Below are 14,725 nucleotides of genomic sequence, written 5' to 3'. Positions count from 1 at the left end.
TAATTACATATTTCTGCGGAAATAATGAGATACATTTTTTTTTTTTTGGTGAGGAGGATTGTCCCTGAGCTAACATCCCTTGCCACCAATCTTCTTTTTCCTTGAGGCAGATTGTCCCTGAGCTAACATCTGTAGCAGTCTTCCTCTATTTTGTATGTGGGACGCCGCCACAGCATGACTTGATGAGTGGTGTGGAGGTCCACGCCTGGGATCTGAACCTGTAAACCCTGGGCTGCTGAAGTGGAGTGCGTGAACTGAACCACTACGCCACTGGGCCAGCGCCAGATACATTTTAAAAAACTACTCTTTAGTGGAGCTAATGATGTACATTTTATGTCCCACTTTTTTTTCTCAAGATTATTATTATTATTATTTACTTTCTTATCTAGTAATTTATGTACATCTAAATTTTCTAATTTCTTGTTTGGTTGATTTTTTTTTTTTTTTTTTTTTTGCTTTCCTCCCCATAGATCTTGAGCCAGATGATTGTGCTGCATCCATTTACATCTTTAATGTAGATCCACCTTCATCTACTTTAAACTCACCACTTTGCTTACCACATCATGGATTACCGTCTCACTCTTCTGTTTTGTCACCATCGTTTCAGCTCCAAGGTCACAAAAACTATGAAGGAACTTGTGAGATTTCTGAATCTAAATACAGCCCGTTAGGTGGTCCCAAACCCTTTGAGTGCCCGAGTATTCAGATTACATCCATCTCTCCTAACTGTCATCAAGAAATAGATGCTCATGAAGATGACCTACACATAAATGACCCAGAAAGGGAATATTTGGAAAGGCCTTCTAGAGATCATCTCTATCTTCCTCTTGAGCCATCCTACCGGGAGTCTTCCCTTAGTCCTAGTCCTGCCAGCAGTATCTCTTCTAGGAGCTGGTTCTCAGATGCGTCTTCTTGTGAATCTCTTTCACATATTTATGATGATGTGGATTCAGAGTTGAATGAAGCTGCTGCCCGATTCACTCTTGGGTCCCCTCTGACTTCTCCTGGTGGCTCTCCAGGAGGCTGCCCTGGAGAAGAGTCCTGGCATCAACAGTATGGGCTTGGACACTCCTTGTCACCCAGGCAATCTCCTTGCCACTCTCCTAGATCTAGTGTCACTGATGAGAATTGGCTGAGCCCCAGGCCAGCCTCAGGACCCTCATCGAGGCCTACTTCCCCTTGTGGGAAACGGCGGCACTCTAGTGCTGAGGTTTGTTATGCTGGGTCCCTTTCACCTCATCATTCACCTGTTCCTTCTCCTGGTCACTCCCCCAGGGGAAGTGTAACAGAAGATACCTGGCTCAATGCTTCTGTCCAGGGTGGATCAGGCCTTGGCCCGGCACTTTTTCCCTTTCAGTACTGTGTAGAGACTGATATCCCTCTGAAAACAAGGAAGACTTCTGAAGATCAAGCTACCGTACTACCAGGAAAATTAGAGCTCTGTTCAGATGACCAAGGGAATTTATCACCATCCCGGGAAACTTCAGTAGATGATGGCCTTGGATCTCAGTATCCTTTAAAGAAAGATTCATCTGGTGACCAATTTCTTTCAGTTCCTTCACCCTTTACCTGGAGCAAACCAAAGCCTGGCCACACCCCTATATTTCGGTGAGTTGATGGAAATGACTGCCGGTCATTTGTCATGCTTATGCGTTATTGATGGCATGTAGCTATATTATCTATATAGAATGGTTTGACCATTTTTCCTCCTCCTCCTTTTTTTTTTTGCAGTTTCTTCCAGACAAATAACTTAAGGTCCACATATATTTTCCTTTGAGTCTTAAAAGTGTTTTTAGATAGGCTAAAGTTATAATTTTAAAGTGTAGATAATAACAAATCACATTTAAGAATCTCTAGAAGGAATTTTCATATCTAAAAAAAGCTCTTGTAAAAGGTTGATTATAATATGGATTAAATTAGTAATAAAACTAATTGAGAATAGGTTTTTTATATTTTTAAGAGCTCAATATACAAATGAAATTTGCCTTTTCATATTTGTGACAAGTGATTTATTTATTTTTTTTTGTGAGGAAGATCAGCCCTGAGCTAACATCCATGCTAATCCTCCTCTTTTTGCTGAGGAAGACCGGCTCTGAGCTAACATCTATTGCCAATCCTCCTCCTTTTTTTCCCCAAAGCCCCAGTAGATAGTTGTATGTCATAGTTGCACATCCTTCTAGTTGCTGTACGTGGGATGCGGCCTCAGCATGGCCGGAGAAGCGGTGCGTCGGTGCGCGCCCAGGATCCGAACCCCGGCCGGCGGTAGCGGAGCGCGTGCACTTAACCGCTAAGCCACGGGGCCAGCCCTGTGGCAAGTGATTTTTGTCATAATTTATTTTTTGTCTTTTGACTTTATAAGTTTGTGATTTTTTTATTGTTGTAGAGGAATTTTTAAATTTTATGTATTTAAATTTGTCTTTTCCTTTATGGCTTTTGGTTTTGTGTTATATTTGAAAGCCTTACCCTACTCTAAAATAATTAAAAATAAACAACTTAACTCTCACGTTTCTAATGAAGTTTTTTATATATGTTATTTTTATAATATATGTATGTAACATAATATATAGTATTTGTATTTATATAACATAAAATAATAAAATATATATTATTAAATATATTAAACATAAAGTAAAAAAATATATAGATATATATTGTATATATTTGAATCTTGAGTCTAGGGACTGGAGTGAAGAATAGTGTAATGATTTTATTTTCCAAATGGCCTATCAGTTATCACAATACCATTTATAGAATCAGTCTAGTCTATAATTGATTAGAAAAGACTGCTTTTATCATGTATTATATCCCCAGTAAACAGAGTTGGGTCTGTTTACTTTTCTTTTTTTAATGCTTTTTCATGGGGTTGAATGTTTATTTCTGGATCCAGATCTTTAGAACAATATGATGTGGAATTATAGTAGTTGAAGACACCTTTGAGCCCATCACTCTGCTTCTGAAAATTATCTTAATCTTTTTAAGGGTTTACTTAAGTCTGCAGAACAAGTGCAGAAACTAGCTGAGAGTTGATGAGGCTGAGTTGTTGTTTCAGATCAGACTAATAAAAATTAACACCTTTGAGCTTCACAGTAGCTGATGAAGTGAGGCTGAGGATATTCAGGGAAGTAATGAAATAATTTGGAAATTCACAGTAAGAATGGTTACATTTCAGAGGTAGAAGAAACTTTAAAAGTTCCATTTCACCAAGCACTAAGAAGATATTACTTTTTAATACAAATCATTCTAGCTTTGGGTTCATTAATATTTAACCTAAAGACATAAATTGTTTCCTTTCTAATTTCATATTCTCAGTGTTAATACATCCAAATGAGCCTGCAGCCCTTTAAGCTATTTAAATTATCTTATTGATCAATTGATATTTGTCTCTAAAATTAACATTTAGAGATGCTGCAGTGATAGGACTTAATTTTTTCAGCCAAGTATGTACTGAAATTAAATTTTTACCTCAAATTGCAATACATTGCTGACTGTAAGTAATATTTCAGAGAGAGAGGGAAAAGAGCAGTAGGGAGGAAGTGGGGAAAGCAGCATGTAAAATAGACTGACTTCTATAGTTATACGACGGGAAGGGAGGCATGTACTGAGACACAGTGGTATTTGGATCCTTGGGGAGATATTGATACACATACACAGAGATGTGTATTTTTGCTTTAAGAAATCAAATTATTATTCTTTTGATTGTTTTTGTAATTATGTACATATAGTTGAGGAGCAGTTACAGTTTTACAAAATGTTAGAATTTGTCTTTTTTAAAAAAATACGGGAGGGCCGGCCCCGTGGCTTAGCGGTTAAGTGCGAGCGCTCCGCTGCTGGCGGCCTGGGTTCGGATCCTGGGCGTGCACCAACGCACTGCTTCTCCAGCCATGCTGAGGCCGCATCCCACATACAGCAACTAGAAGGAAGTGCAGCTATGACATACAACTATCTACTGGGGCTTTGGGGGAAAAAATAAATAAAATTATAAAACAAAGAAAACCTTTAAAAAAAAATACAGGAAACCAAAAAGTAGATAAAATCAATTTTATTCTTCAGGTTAAAGAATTATTTCTTAAGCACCCACCATATCCAGTGTTATAACTTATTAAGTAAAGTTTTATTTTGGAATACTTTGCTTCAAAGATCTTGAAATGTTGGTGCTGACAGAGAAGTAATTTGAATCACTGCTTGGCTATAATAGCATGGTGAAATGCATCTTTGTGTGTTTTGTTTATAGCACATCTTCATTACCTCCGCTAGACTGGCCTTTGCCAACTCATTTTGGACAGTGTGAACTGAAAATAGAAGTGCAACCTAAAACTCATCATCGAGCCCATTATGAAACTGAAGGTAGCCGAGGAGCAGTAAAAGCATCTACTGGGGGACATCCTGTTGTGAAGGTATGAGATTTTGGGGGCGTGTTTTACAGATACTGTGCATCTGTTTATGATAGAGTCTATTCAGTTAGGTACTACTGAGCCAAAAGAGAAAATTCAAAACTAGAAAGCCTCTATTGAGGTTTTGTGTCATTGTTAATATGGCAGCACTTCCACATTTTTTTTTTGCTAGGCTAAAAGATATTCTTCCTGGACTGACTGCAGCTGGGGAAACTCTGGCGAAAGAAGATTATAGTGATCAAACAGTTGTTTTTCTGATGAAAAATAAATGCCTGTATTGTGTCTATAAATATAATACATGCTTGTTTAAAATACAAGTAATACACAAAAGTAGAAAGAATAAAGCAATAAATTACCCCAAATCTAAACCTGTCAGAAATAAGCAGTTTTTAATATTTGATTAACATTCCAGGTAATTCTCTGTGTGTATATTTAGTGGAACACTGGATGGATGGCTAGAAAAATGAATGAATTTTTTAAGGGTAGGATTATACTGAAGATCTTTGTAATTCAAATATTTAATTTATTTTTATTTGAATTTATTAGAAGAAAATAAAACTAAAAGTGAAATTGTAAAAATTATATAATATTTTAGTGTATTAAATATATTTGATATGTAAGTTTTGAATTCTAACAGTTGAATATTAACTTTAATTTTATTTGCATAAAATGCTTAAAAAGTGAAACAAAAGTAAAACTAAGAATTACTGAATCATGGGGCTGGTCTCGTGGTGTAGCGGTAACAGTGCTCGTGCTCTGCTGCTGGCGGCCGGAGTTCGGATCCTGGGCGCGCACTGACACACCACTTGTCAGGCCATGCTTTGACCGCGTCCCATGTTAAGTAGAGGAAGATGGGCACAGATATTAGCTCAGGGCCAGTCTTTCTCAGCAAAAAGAGGAGGATTGGCATGGATGTTTGCTCAGAGCTGATCTTCCTCACACACACACACACACACACACACACACACACACACACACACACACAATAAATTAATTAATTAATTTAAAAAAAAGAATTACTGAATCTTAGATACTGTTCTTTACTCTAAGAGGGTCCTAAAAAATCTTTCTAAGGTCAAAGAGATAAATTATTAAGAGATTAAATTGTTGTTTTAGATTTAAATGGTATGAATTCAGACTCCCTGCTCTGAAAAATGAGCTAATTGTCTCTCTTAAACTTCTTCCCCCTGCTCTACCCTCAACCTACTGAATTTTATTGCTTATATTATTTTTCCTTCCAGATCTACAGCCATCTCTACATCTTGTGTTCCCCCCACCCCCACTGTTTAGCCTTAGTTCTATATCTAGTTGGATTCAGTGATTACTACTAATTCTTTATTATTTATTTCATTGTGAAGTGTTCTGTTTTTTGTTTTTTTAAGGAGGGCTTTGGATTCTATATTCCTTGGGTTCTTTCATGTTTGAGAATGTTTATTTGTTGCCTTTATATATTCAAACATCAGAATGGCTATATAGAATAATCTTGAGTCACCCATTTTCTCTCTCAGAACTTGTTTTATGGCATTGTGTATTATAGCTGAGAAATTAATTATATCTGAGGTGAATTTGAACAAGTACAATTTATGAACTATCATTTCCTATACCAGCCATGCTTTATGATTTATCATTATTATTTAAACGTGTTTTATAGTTCCTGACAAACACAGCTTTACATTTTAGGTGGGTTTTATTTTATTTTACTTTATTTTTATTTTATTTATTTATTTTTTTGTGAGGAAGATCAGCCCTGAGCTAACATCCATGCCAATCCTCCTCTTTTTGCTGAGGAAGACTGGCCCTGAGCTAACATCTATTGCCAATCCTCCTCTTTTTCCCTTTTTCTCCCCAAAGCCCCACTAGATAGTTGTATGTCGTAGTTGCACATCCTGCTAGTTGCTGTATGAGGGACGCTGCCTCAGCATGGTTGGACAAGCGGTGCGTTGGTGCACGCCCGGGATCTGAACCCTCTACCGCCAGTAGCGGAGTGCACGCGCTTAACCGCTAAGCCATGGGGCTGGCCCCGTAGGTGGGTTTTAAAATGACTTATAGCAAGAAATGTCAGTTAAAGAAAAAGAGATCAGATTTGTGGTTACCAGAGGCAGAGGATGGGGAGGTGGGGGAATTGGATGAAGGTGGTCAAAAGATACAAACTCCCAGTTATAAGATAAATAAGTACTGGGGATGTAATGTATAACATGATGACTATAGTTAACCTTGCTGTATGGTATATTTGAAAGTTGCTAAGAGAGTAGATCCTAAAAGTTCTCATCATAAGGAAAAAAAGTTTTTTTCCCTCCCTCTCTCCTTTTCTTTTTTTTGGTAACTGTATGGGGTGATGGATGTTAACTGAATTTATCGTGGTAATCAATTTGCAATATATGTAAATCAAGTCATTATGCTGCATGCCTTAAACTTACATAGTACTGTATGTCAATTATACTCAATAAAACTGCAAGAAAAAAAGAGAAATGTCAGGAAAACTGAACATAGGAATTCTACTGTTTGTTATTGGAGTCATATTTTGCTCTTAAGTGAGATCTTATTTCGTTTTGATTAAGGAGGAAGATTCTTTCCTTTGTTTCCTGTATCTTTGACTCTTCTTATTAGGAAAGAAATTATTTACAAGTGCTTAAATGAACAAAAATCTTTTGAGGGGCCGGCCCGGTGGCGCAAGCGGTTAAGTGCACGTGCTCTGCTGCAGCGGCCTGGGGTTCGCCGGTTCGGATCCCAGGCGCACACTGACGCACCGCTTGTCAAGCCATGCTGTGGCGGCGTCCCATATAAAGTGGAGGAAGATGGGCGCTATGTTAGCCCAGGGCCAGTCTTCCTCACCAAAAAAAAGAGGAGGATTGGCAGATGTTAGCACAGTGCTGATCTCCTCACAAAAAAAAAATTCTTTTGAGAGTCCAAGTGATTTGTTTTGACAGTATTCCTTTAATTAAAACTGATTCCCTGTTTAAGGGGAGATTAACACTTCTGATAGCATCGATGTTTTATATTCTCCTTGTGAGTGGTATTTTTTTCGAATTGAAGAATTATATTATTCATTATACTTGAAATTATTGACTTAACCATTGTATGTCTGGATGTTGATGATTTTTATCAGTTTTTCCCAGTACCTATGATGCTCCCTTTCAATCTGAGATTCTTTCTTCCTCTGTGCAAGAAAAATTTTCTATATTATGTATCTAATACATTTTGTGTTCCATCTGTGTTGTCCTTTACTTCAAGGACTCTATTTATGATTAAAATGTTGACTTGTCTTTGCCTGTCCTCCATATCTGTGTTCTTTTCTCTGGATATTTTAATGTCTTTTCTTATCATTTGTTGTGATTTTTTTTGAAGTCTTAACCTCATGTTTTTGATATGTTTGACGCTTGCGGTTTCTCATTCAGCTTTTAGATCCACAATTGTGTTTTGAATTTTAATTTGATTCCTTGGCTCCATTTTCCACTCATTTGATATTTTATCATTATATTTGGTCTCATGATTTATTGAATTTGTATTCTTAAATATTTTACTGTGCAGCATCCACCAGCAATTAGTTTCAGAGTTTTGTTTTTTTTGTATATGTGTTTTCGTTGAGGGGAAGTTTTGTTTTTATTTTTATTATATTCTTCAAGTGTCTTTGCATAACTTATTCCTAAAGATTTTATTTATTTATTTATTTTTCCCCCCAAAGCCCCAGCAGATTGTTGTATGTCATAGCTGCACATCCTTCTAGTTGCTGTATGTGGGACGCGGCCTCAGCATGGCCGGAGGGGCGGGGTGTCGGTGCGCGCCCAGGATCCGAACCCGGGCTGCCAGCAGCGGAGCGCGCGCACTTAACCGCTAAGCCACGGGGCCGGCCCTGCGTAATTTATTCCTTATTCTTTTTTTTTTTTTTTTGTGAGGAGATCAGCCCTATCTAACATCTGCCAATTCTCCTCTTTTTTTGCTGAGGAAGACTGGCCCGGGACTAACATCCGTGCCCATGTTCCTCTACTTTATATGGGACGCCGCCACAGCATGGCTTGACAAGCGGTGCATCGGTGTGCGCCCGGGATCTGAACCCGCGAACCCCGGGCCTCTGCAGCAGAGCGCACGCACGTAACCGCTTGCGCCACCGGGCCTGCCCCATTATTCTTTATCCTTAACTTAACAGAAGTAAAAAATGTATATTATGGTTGCTTACTTGCCAGGCGGTATCGTCGTCTGTCCTCATCCCCCATGTCATCGTGGTGTCGTGTCCCGTCCCGTCCCCCCGTGTGTGCCGCCCCCCGTTTTGTCTGAGAGCTTTGGTCTGTATGTAGCCTGAGGGGCTTCCGGTAAAGTGGTAGAGAGTTAGTTAGGATAGGCCTTGTTGGGTTTGGCTCAAGAGAGTGGATAATATCATGTATTATTGCCTACTCCCAGTATTCTGCTATATGTCATATTTTCATGAGCTTTGCTTGTTCCCCTAGTACAACACAGAGTTCTGAAAGATGGTAAGCACGCCTGACCTTTTCTGCCTCTGCCAAAGGTCCTGGAGCGAAATGTAGGATCTCTTATTCTTGAGGGAAAGTTTTTCCTTGACTTTCCTCAGAGTTGCCTCCTTAGACTTTTGATCTACTTTGCTGCGAATTACCATTAATTATCATTCTCAGCTATTTTATTTTTTCACTTTATTACTTTTATTCCATTATTTTACTCATTAATTTTGTTTACTCACTTTTCCTTATTACTCTTCCTGGTGGATGAAGGTTTGGATTGGTTAGCAGCTCTGCCACACTACATCAGAATCTTCTGTTTCACGCTACTTACCACCTTCTCCCTCCCCCTTTTGAAGTTTATAGCTCAAAGTTGTTCGTTGGTTGGTTGGTTGTTGCTGGTAGATTTTTAGCTGTTCCCCCCTCCACTCCCCAATACATTTTGTTTATTTTGTTAGGTGTTGGGGGAAGAAGATTCTGATACTTCTTCATTCCATTGTCTTTATGTAAACATTACATGATGAAAGTAGGTCATCTCAAATTGGAAATGAAACTGATACCCGATTCTACATACTCTGTCACACTTGCAGGATTCTGTGCTTTTTATGGAATACTCTATTTGTATATGCCCACTTCTGAGAGCACATTGTTCACACAAGAGAGGTGGCCCTTCTCTAGCAACTAAAATACTATTTGTAGATTTCTCTGCTATTCTGAGAATTTTTTAATACTCAGAAAGAGAAAGAGGAAGGCATCAGTTGCCATTCCAGACTGGTTTGAACATCACACATGAGAGTGATATGCTTGGTTCTCAAGATTAGGAAAAATGCCTTAATTTTGCTCTGTATATGCTGACTTTTTATTTTCAACATTTTATTGCTGCATAAGAATACATCGATAAAAGTATACAAATCTTAAGATGTACAGCTTAATGAATTTTTAACACACAGGTGTACATATATATACCTGTGAAAGTACCACACAGGTTATGATATAGAACATTTTAAGCACTCGAGAAGGCCCTTTGTGTCCTTCCCAATTTGTACCCCCAACCAAAGGTAATCATGCTTCTGACCACTTATCACTATAGATTAGTTTTTTTATTCTTGAATTTCATATAAATGGAATTATACAGTATGTCCTGTTTTCTGTCTAGCTTCTTTTTTTTGAGGAAGATTAGCCCTGAACTAGCATCCTTTGCCAATCCTCCTCTTTTTTGCTGAGGAAGATTGGCCCTGGGCTAACATCTGTGCCTATCTTCCTCTAGTTTATATGGGACGCCGCCACTGCATGGCTTGATAAGCAGCACATAGGTCCGTGCCTGGGATCCGAACCTGCAAACCCTGGGCCTCCAAAGTGGAGGGTGAGAACCTAACTGCTGCGCCACTGGGCCGGACCCGGAGGTTTTTAATTTTAATGAAGTCCAAATTGTCAGTTATGTTTTCCATGGATAGTGCTTTATATCCTTTTCAGCCACCTTTGCTTAACACGAAGGTTATGAAGACAAGTTTCCTGTGTTTTTTCCTACAAACTTTATTGCTTTACCTTTTTTTTTTCCTTTTTTCTGATGAATGTCAGCCCTGAGGTAACATCCATGCCAATCCTCTTTTTGCTGAGGAGGACTAGCCCTGGGCTAACATTTGTGCCCATCTTCCTCCACTTTATATGGGACACTGCCGCAGCGTGGCCTGACAAGCGGTGCCTCAGTGCGCGCTCGGGATCTGAACCCAGGCCGCCAGCAGCAGAGCACGCGCACCCAACCGCTATGCCACAGGCCCGACCCCTATTCCTTTACCTTTTTACGTTTAGGTCTATGATCTGTCTCAAATTAGTTTTTGTATAAGGAGTAAAGGTAAGGATTAAGATACATTTTTTTTTCTTACAGATAGAGGTTGACCCAGTACCATTATTGAAAAGCCCATAATTTTTCTCCTGTACTACATTGGTGCCTTTGTTGTAAATCAGGTGACCATATACCTGTGGCTCTCTTTCTTAACTCTTCATTCCGCACCATTGGACTGCTTGGTCTACGTTAGTACCATCGCTACATTGCCTTAATTACGATGGCTTTATAGTAAATCTTGATATTTGGTAGTGTGAGTCTTTTTTTCTTTTAAGATGATTTCAGCTATTCTAGGTCTTTTGCATTTCTGTATGAATTTTAGAGTCAGCTTATCAATCTCCACCCCAAAAAAAATAAAACTCTCCTCCTGGGATTTTAATTAGGATTTCCTTGCAAGTGTAGGTCAGTTTGGAGAGAATTGACCTCTTAGTAGTATTGACGGTTTCGATCCATGAACATGGTCTATCCCTCCATTTATTTTGGTACAGGCATACCTTGTTTTATTGTGCTTCACTTTATTGTGCTTCGCAGATCTTGCATTTTTTACAAGACCCTCCACGAGCAAAAAGATTACAACTTGCTGAAGGCTCAGGTGATAGCATTTTTTATCAATAAAGTATTTTTTAATTAAGGTATATACATTGTTTTTTTAGATGTAATGCTATTTCACACTTAATAACTACAATATAGTGTAAACATAACTTTTCCATACACTGGGAAAACAAAAAATTCTTGTGACTTGCATTATTGTGATATTCCCTTACTGAGGTGGTCTAAGACCGAACCTACAGTATCTCCGAGGTGCGCCTGTATTTCCTAGTTCCTGTTAGCAGTGTTTTGTAGTTTTCAGGTTAAAAATCTTTCACATCTTTTGTTATTTCCAATGTTCGGTGTTTTTTTATCCTGTTATAGATGATATTTTTTATTTCATCTTCAGATTTTTTGTTTGTAGAATATTGAAATGCAATTGATTTTCTTTTTACATTGACTCTATATTCCTTGACCTAATAGTTTATTTTAGCTTCTTTTCAGATCATCTTTGAATAATGACAGTTTTCTTTCTTTCTTTCTTTCTTTTTTTTTTGTGAGGAAGATCAGCCCTGAGCTAACATCCATGCTAATCTTCCTCTTTTTGCTGAGGAAGACCGGCTCTGAGCTAACATCTATTGCCAATCCTCCTGCTTTTTTTTCCCCCAAAGCCCCAGTAGATAGTTGTATGTCATAGCTGCACATCCTTCTAGTTGCTGTATGTGGGACGCAGCCTCGCATGGCCGAAGAAGCGGTGCGTCGGTGCGCGCCCGAGATCCGAACCCCGGGCCACCAGCAGCGGAGCGCGCGCACTTAACCGCTAAGCCACAGGGCCGGCCCAACTCTTTTCATCTTGTAAAACTGAAACTTTATACCCATTTCCCCCTTCCCCAGCCCCTGGAAACCACCATTCTACTTTCTGTCTCTATGATTTTGACTACTCTAAATTCCTCTTATAAGTGGAATCATACGCTATTTGTCTTTTTGTGACTGGCTTATTTCACTCAGCATAATGGCCTCAAGGTTCATCCATGTTGTAGCATATGTTAGAATTTTCTTTTTAAGGCAGATAATATTTCATTGTATACACATTTTGCTTATCCATTCATCTATCAATGGACACTTGGGTTGCTTCCATGTTTTAGTTATTGTGAATAACACTGCTATGAATGCGGGTGGGCAAATATCTTTTCAAGACTCTGTTTTCAGTTCTTTTGGGTATATACCCAGAAGTGGAATTGCTGAATCATATGGTAATTCTGTTTTTGATTTTTGGTGGAACCACCATTTCCACCAACAGTGCACAAGGGTCCCACTTTCCCTACCTCCTCGCCAATACTTGTTATTTTATGGATTTTTTGTTAGTAGCCATCCTAATAAGTGTGAGGTGATATCTTGTAGTTATGATTTGCATTTCCCTAATGATTAGTGATGTTGAGTATCTTTTCATGTGTTTATTGGCCATTTGTACATCTTCTTTGGAGAAATGTCTATTCAAGTCCTTTGCCCATTTTTTGAATTAGGTTGTTTGTTTTTTTTGTTGTTGAGTTTTAGGAGTTCTCCATATATAGTTTTATATATATGTAAAATCAGATAAATATGTGTGTATATATGATTTGCAAATATTGTCTCCCATTCTGTGGGTTGCCTTTTTACTCTCTCTTTTGATGCACAAAATTTTAATTTTCATAAAGTCCAATTTGTCTATTTTTTATTTTATTGCCTCTGTCTTTGGTGTCATATCCAAGAAATCATTGCCAAATCCAATGTTATAAAGCTTTTGCCCTAGGTTTTCTTCTAAGAGTTTTATAATTTGTCATACATTTAGGTCTTTTATCCATTTGAGTTAATTTTTGTATATGGTATTAGGTAAGGGTCCAACTTTATTCTTTTGCATGTAGTTATCCAGTTGTCCCAGCATCATTTGTTGAAAAGACCGTCCTTTCCCCATTGAATGGTCTTGACACTGTTGTCAAAAATCATTTGACTGTATGTTCAAGGGTTTATTTCTGGGCTCTCTATTCTATTCCGTTGGTCTAGGTCTGTCTTTATGATAGTATCACAGTGTTTTGATTACTGTAGCTTTGTGGTAAGTTTTGAAATCTGGAAGTGTAGCACCTTCAGCTTTATTTTTTGTTTTTGAAGGTTGTTTTGGCTATTCAGGGTCCCTTGAGATTCCATATGATTTTTAGGATGGGTTTTTCTGTTTATGCAAAAAATGCCATTGAAATTTTGATAGAGGTTGCACTGAATTGGTAGATTGCTTTAGATAAGTATTGACATCTTAACAATAATAAATCTTCTAATCAATGAACATGGGACATGTTTCCATTTATTTATGTCCTCTTTAATTTCTTTCAGCAGTGTTTTGTAGTTTTCATTGTACAAGTTTTTCACCTCCTTGGTTAAAGTTAAGTATTTTATTCTTTTTTATGCTACTGTAAGTGGAATTCGTTTCATAATTTTTTTTTCAGAATGTTCATTGTTTATGTGTAGAAATGCAACTGATTTTTGTGTGTTGATTTTGTATCCTGCTACGTTGTTGAATTTATTTATTAGCTCTAATAGTTTTTGCGTGTGTGGTATTGTTAGGGTTCTCTGCATGTAAGGTCATATCACCTGAGAACAGAGATAATTTTACTTCTTCCTCTCCAATTTGGATGTCTTTAATTTCTTTTTCTTGCCTAAGTGCTCTGGCTAGAATTTCCAGTACTGTGTTGAATAGAAGTGGTGAAAGCAGGCATCCTTGAGTTGTTCCTGATCTTAGAGGAAAAGCTTTCAGTCTTTCACCTTTGAGTATGATGTTTGCTGTGGGTTTTTCATATATGGCTTTTATTATATTGAGATAATTTCTTTCTGTTCCTAGTTTGTTGAGTGTTTTTATCATGCAACGGTGTTGAATTTTGCCAAATGCTTTTTCTGAACCAGTTGAGATAATCATGTGTTCTTTTTCCCTTCATTCTGTTAATGTGGTGTATTACATTGGTTGATGTTCATATGTTGAACCTTTTTTTTTTTTTTTTGTGAGAAAAATCGGCACTGAGCTAACATCTGCCAGTCCTCCTCTTTTTACTGAGGAAGACTGGCCCTGGGCTAACATCCATGCCCATCTTCCTCCACTTTGTATGGGACGCCGCCACAGCATGGCTTGACAAGCGGTGCGTCTGTGCGCGCCCGGGATCTGAACCGGTGAACCCCAGGCCGCCACAGTGGAGTGCGGGCACTTAACCGTTTGCGCCACCGGGCTGGCCCCTGTTGAACCATTTTTGCATTTCAGGACTAAATCCCACTTGATCATGGTATATAATCCTTTTATTCATTTATTTATTTATTTATTTATTTCCCCCAAAGCCCCAGTAGATAGTTGTATGTCATAGCTGCACATCCTTCTGGTTGCTGTATGTGAGACGCGGCCTCAGCATGGCCGGAGAAGCGGCCTCAGCATGGCCGGAGAAGCGGTACATCGGTGCACGCCCAGGATCCGAACCCGGGCCGCCAGCAGCGGAGCACGCGCA

At 38.5% G+C, this 14,725-nt stretch overlaps 1 protein-coding gene across 8 annotated transcripts in view; it reads left to right on the top strand.

The window, feature by feature from the left end:
• NFATC3 (nuclear factor of activated T cells 3) overlaps positions 1–14,725 on the top strand; it is a 123,963-nt gene that overhangs the window by 34,372 nt on the left and 74,866 nt on the right. For 7 of the 8 annotated variants that reach the window (XR_015549149.1, XM_004431756.3, XM_087420039.1 and 4 more), the window contains exons 2-3: positions 471–1,608; positions 4,232–4,394. Coding sequence is in view for 6 of the 8 variants with exons in the window: in XM_004431756.3 (XP_004431813.1) it covers positions 471–1,608; positions 4,232–4,394 (1,301 nt within the window). In the remaining 2 variants the exon portion in view is untranslated. The remainder of the gene's footprint in view (positions 1–470; positions 1,609–4,231; positions 4,395–14,725) is intronic. The other variant, XM_087420043.1, reaches the window with a different exon arrangement.

Source organism: Ceratotherium simum, chromosome 30 (genome assembly GCF_057802395.1).
Source record: "Ceratotherium simum simum isolate JZ-2026a chromosome 30, ASM5780239v1, whole genome shotgun sequence".
NCBI lineage: Eukaryota > Metazoa > Chordata > Mammalia > Perissodactyla > Rhinocerotidae > Ceratotherium > Ceratotherium simum.
Note: the sequence above shows the minus strand (reverse complement) of the source record. Positions and strands in the feature narration are given on the sequence as shown.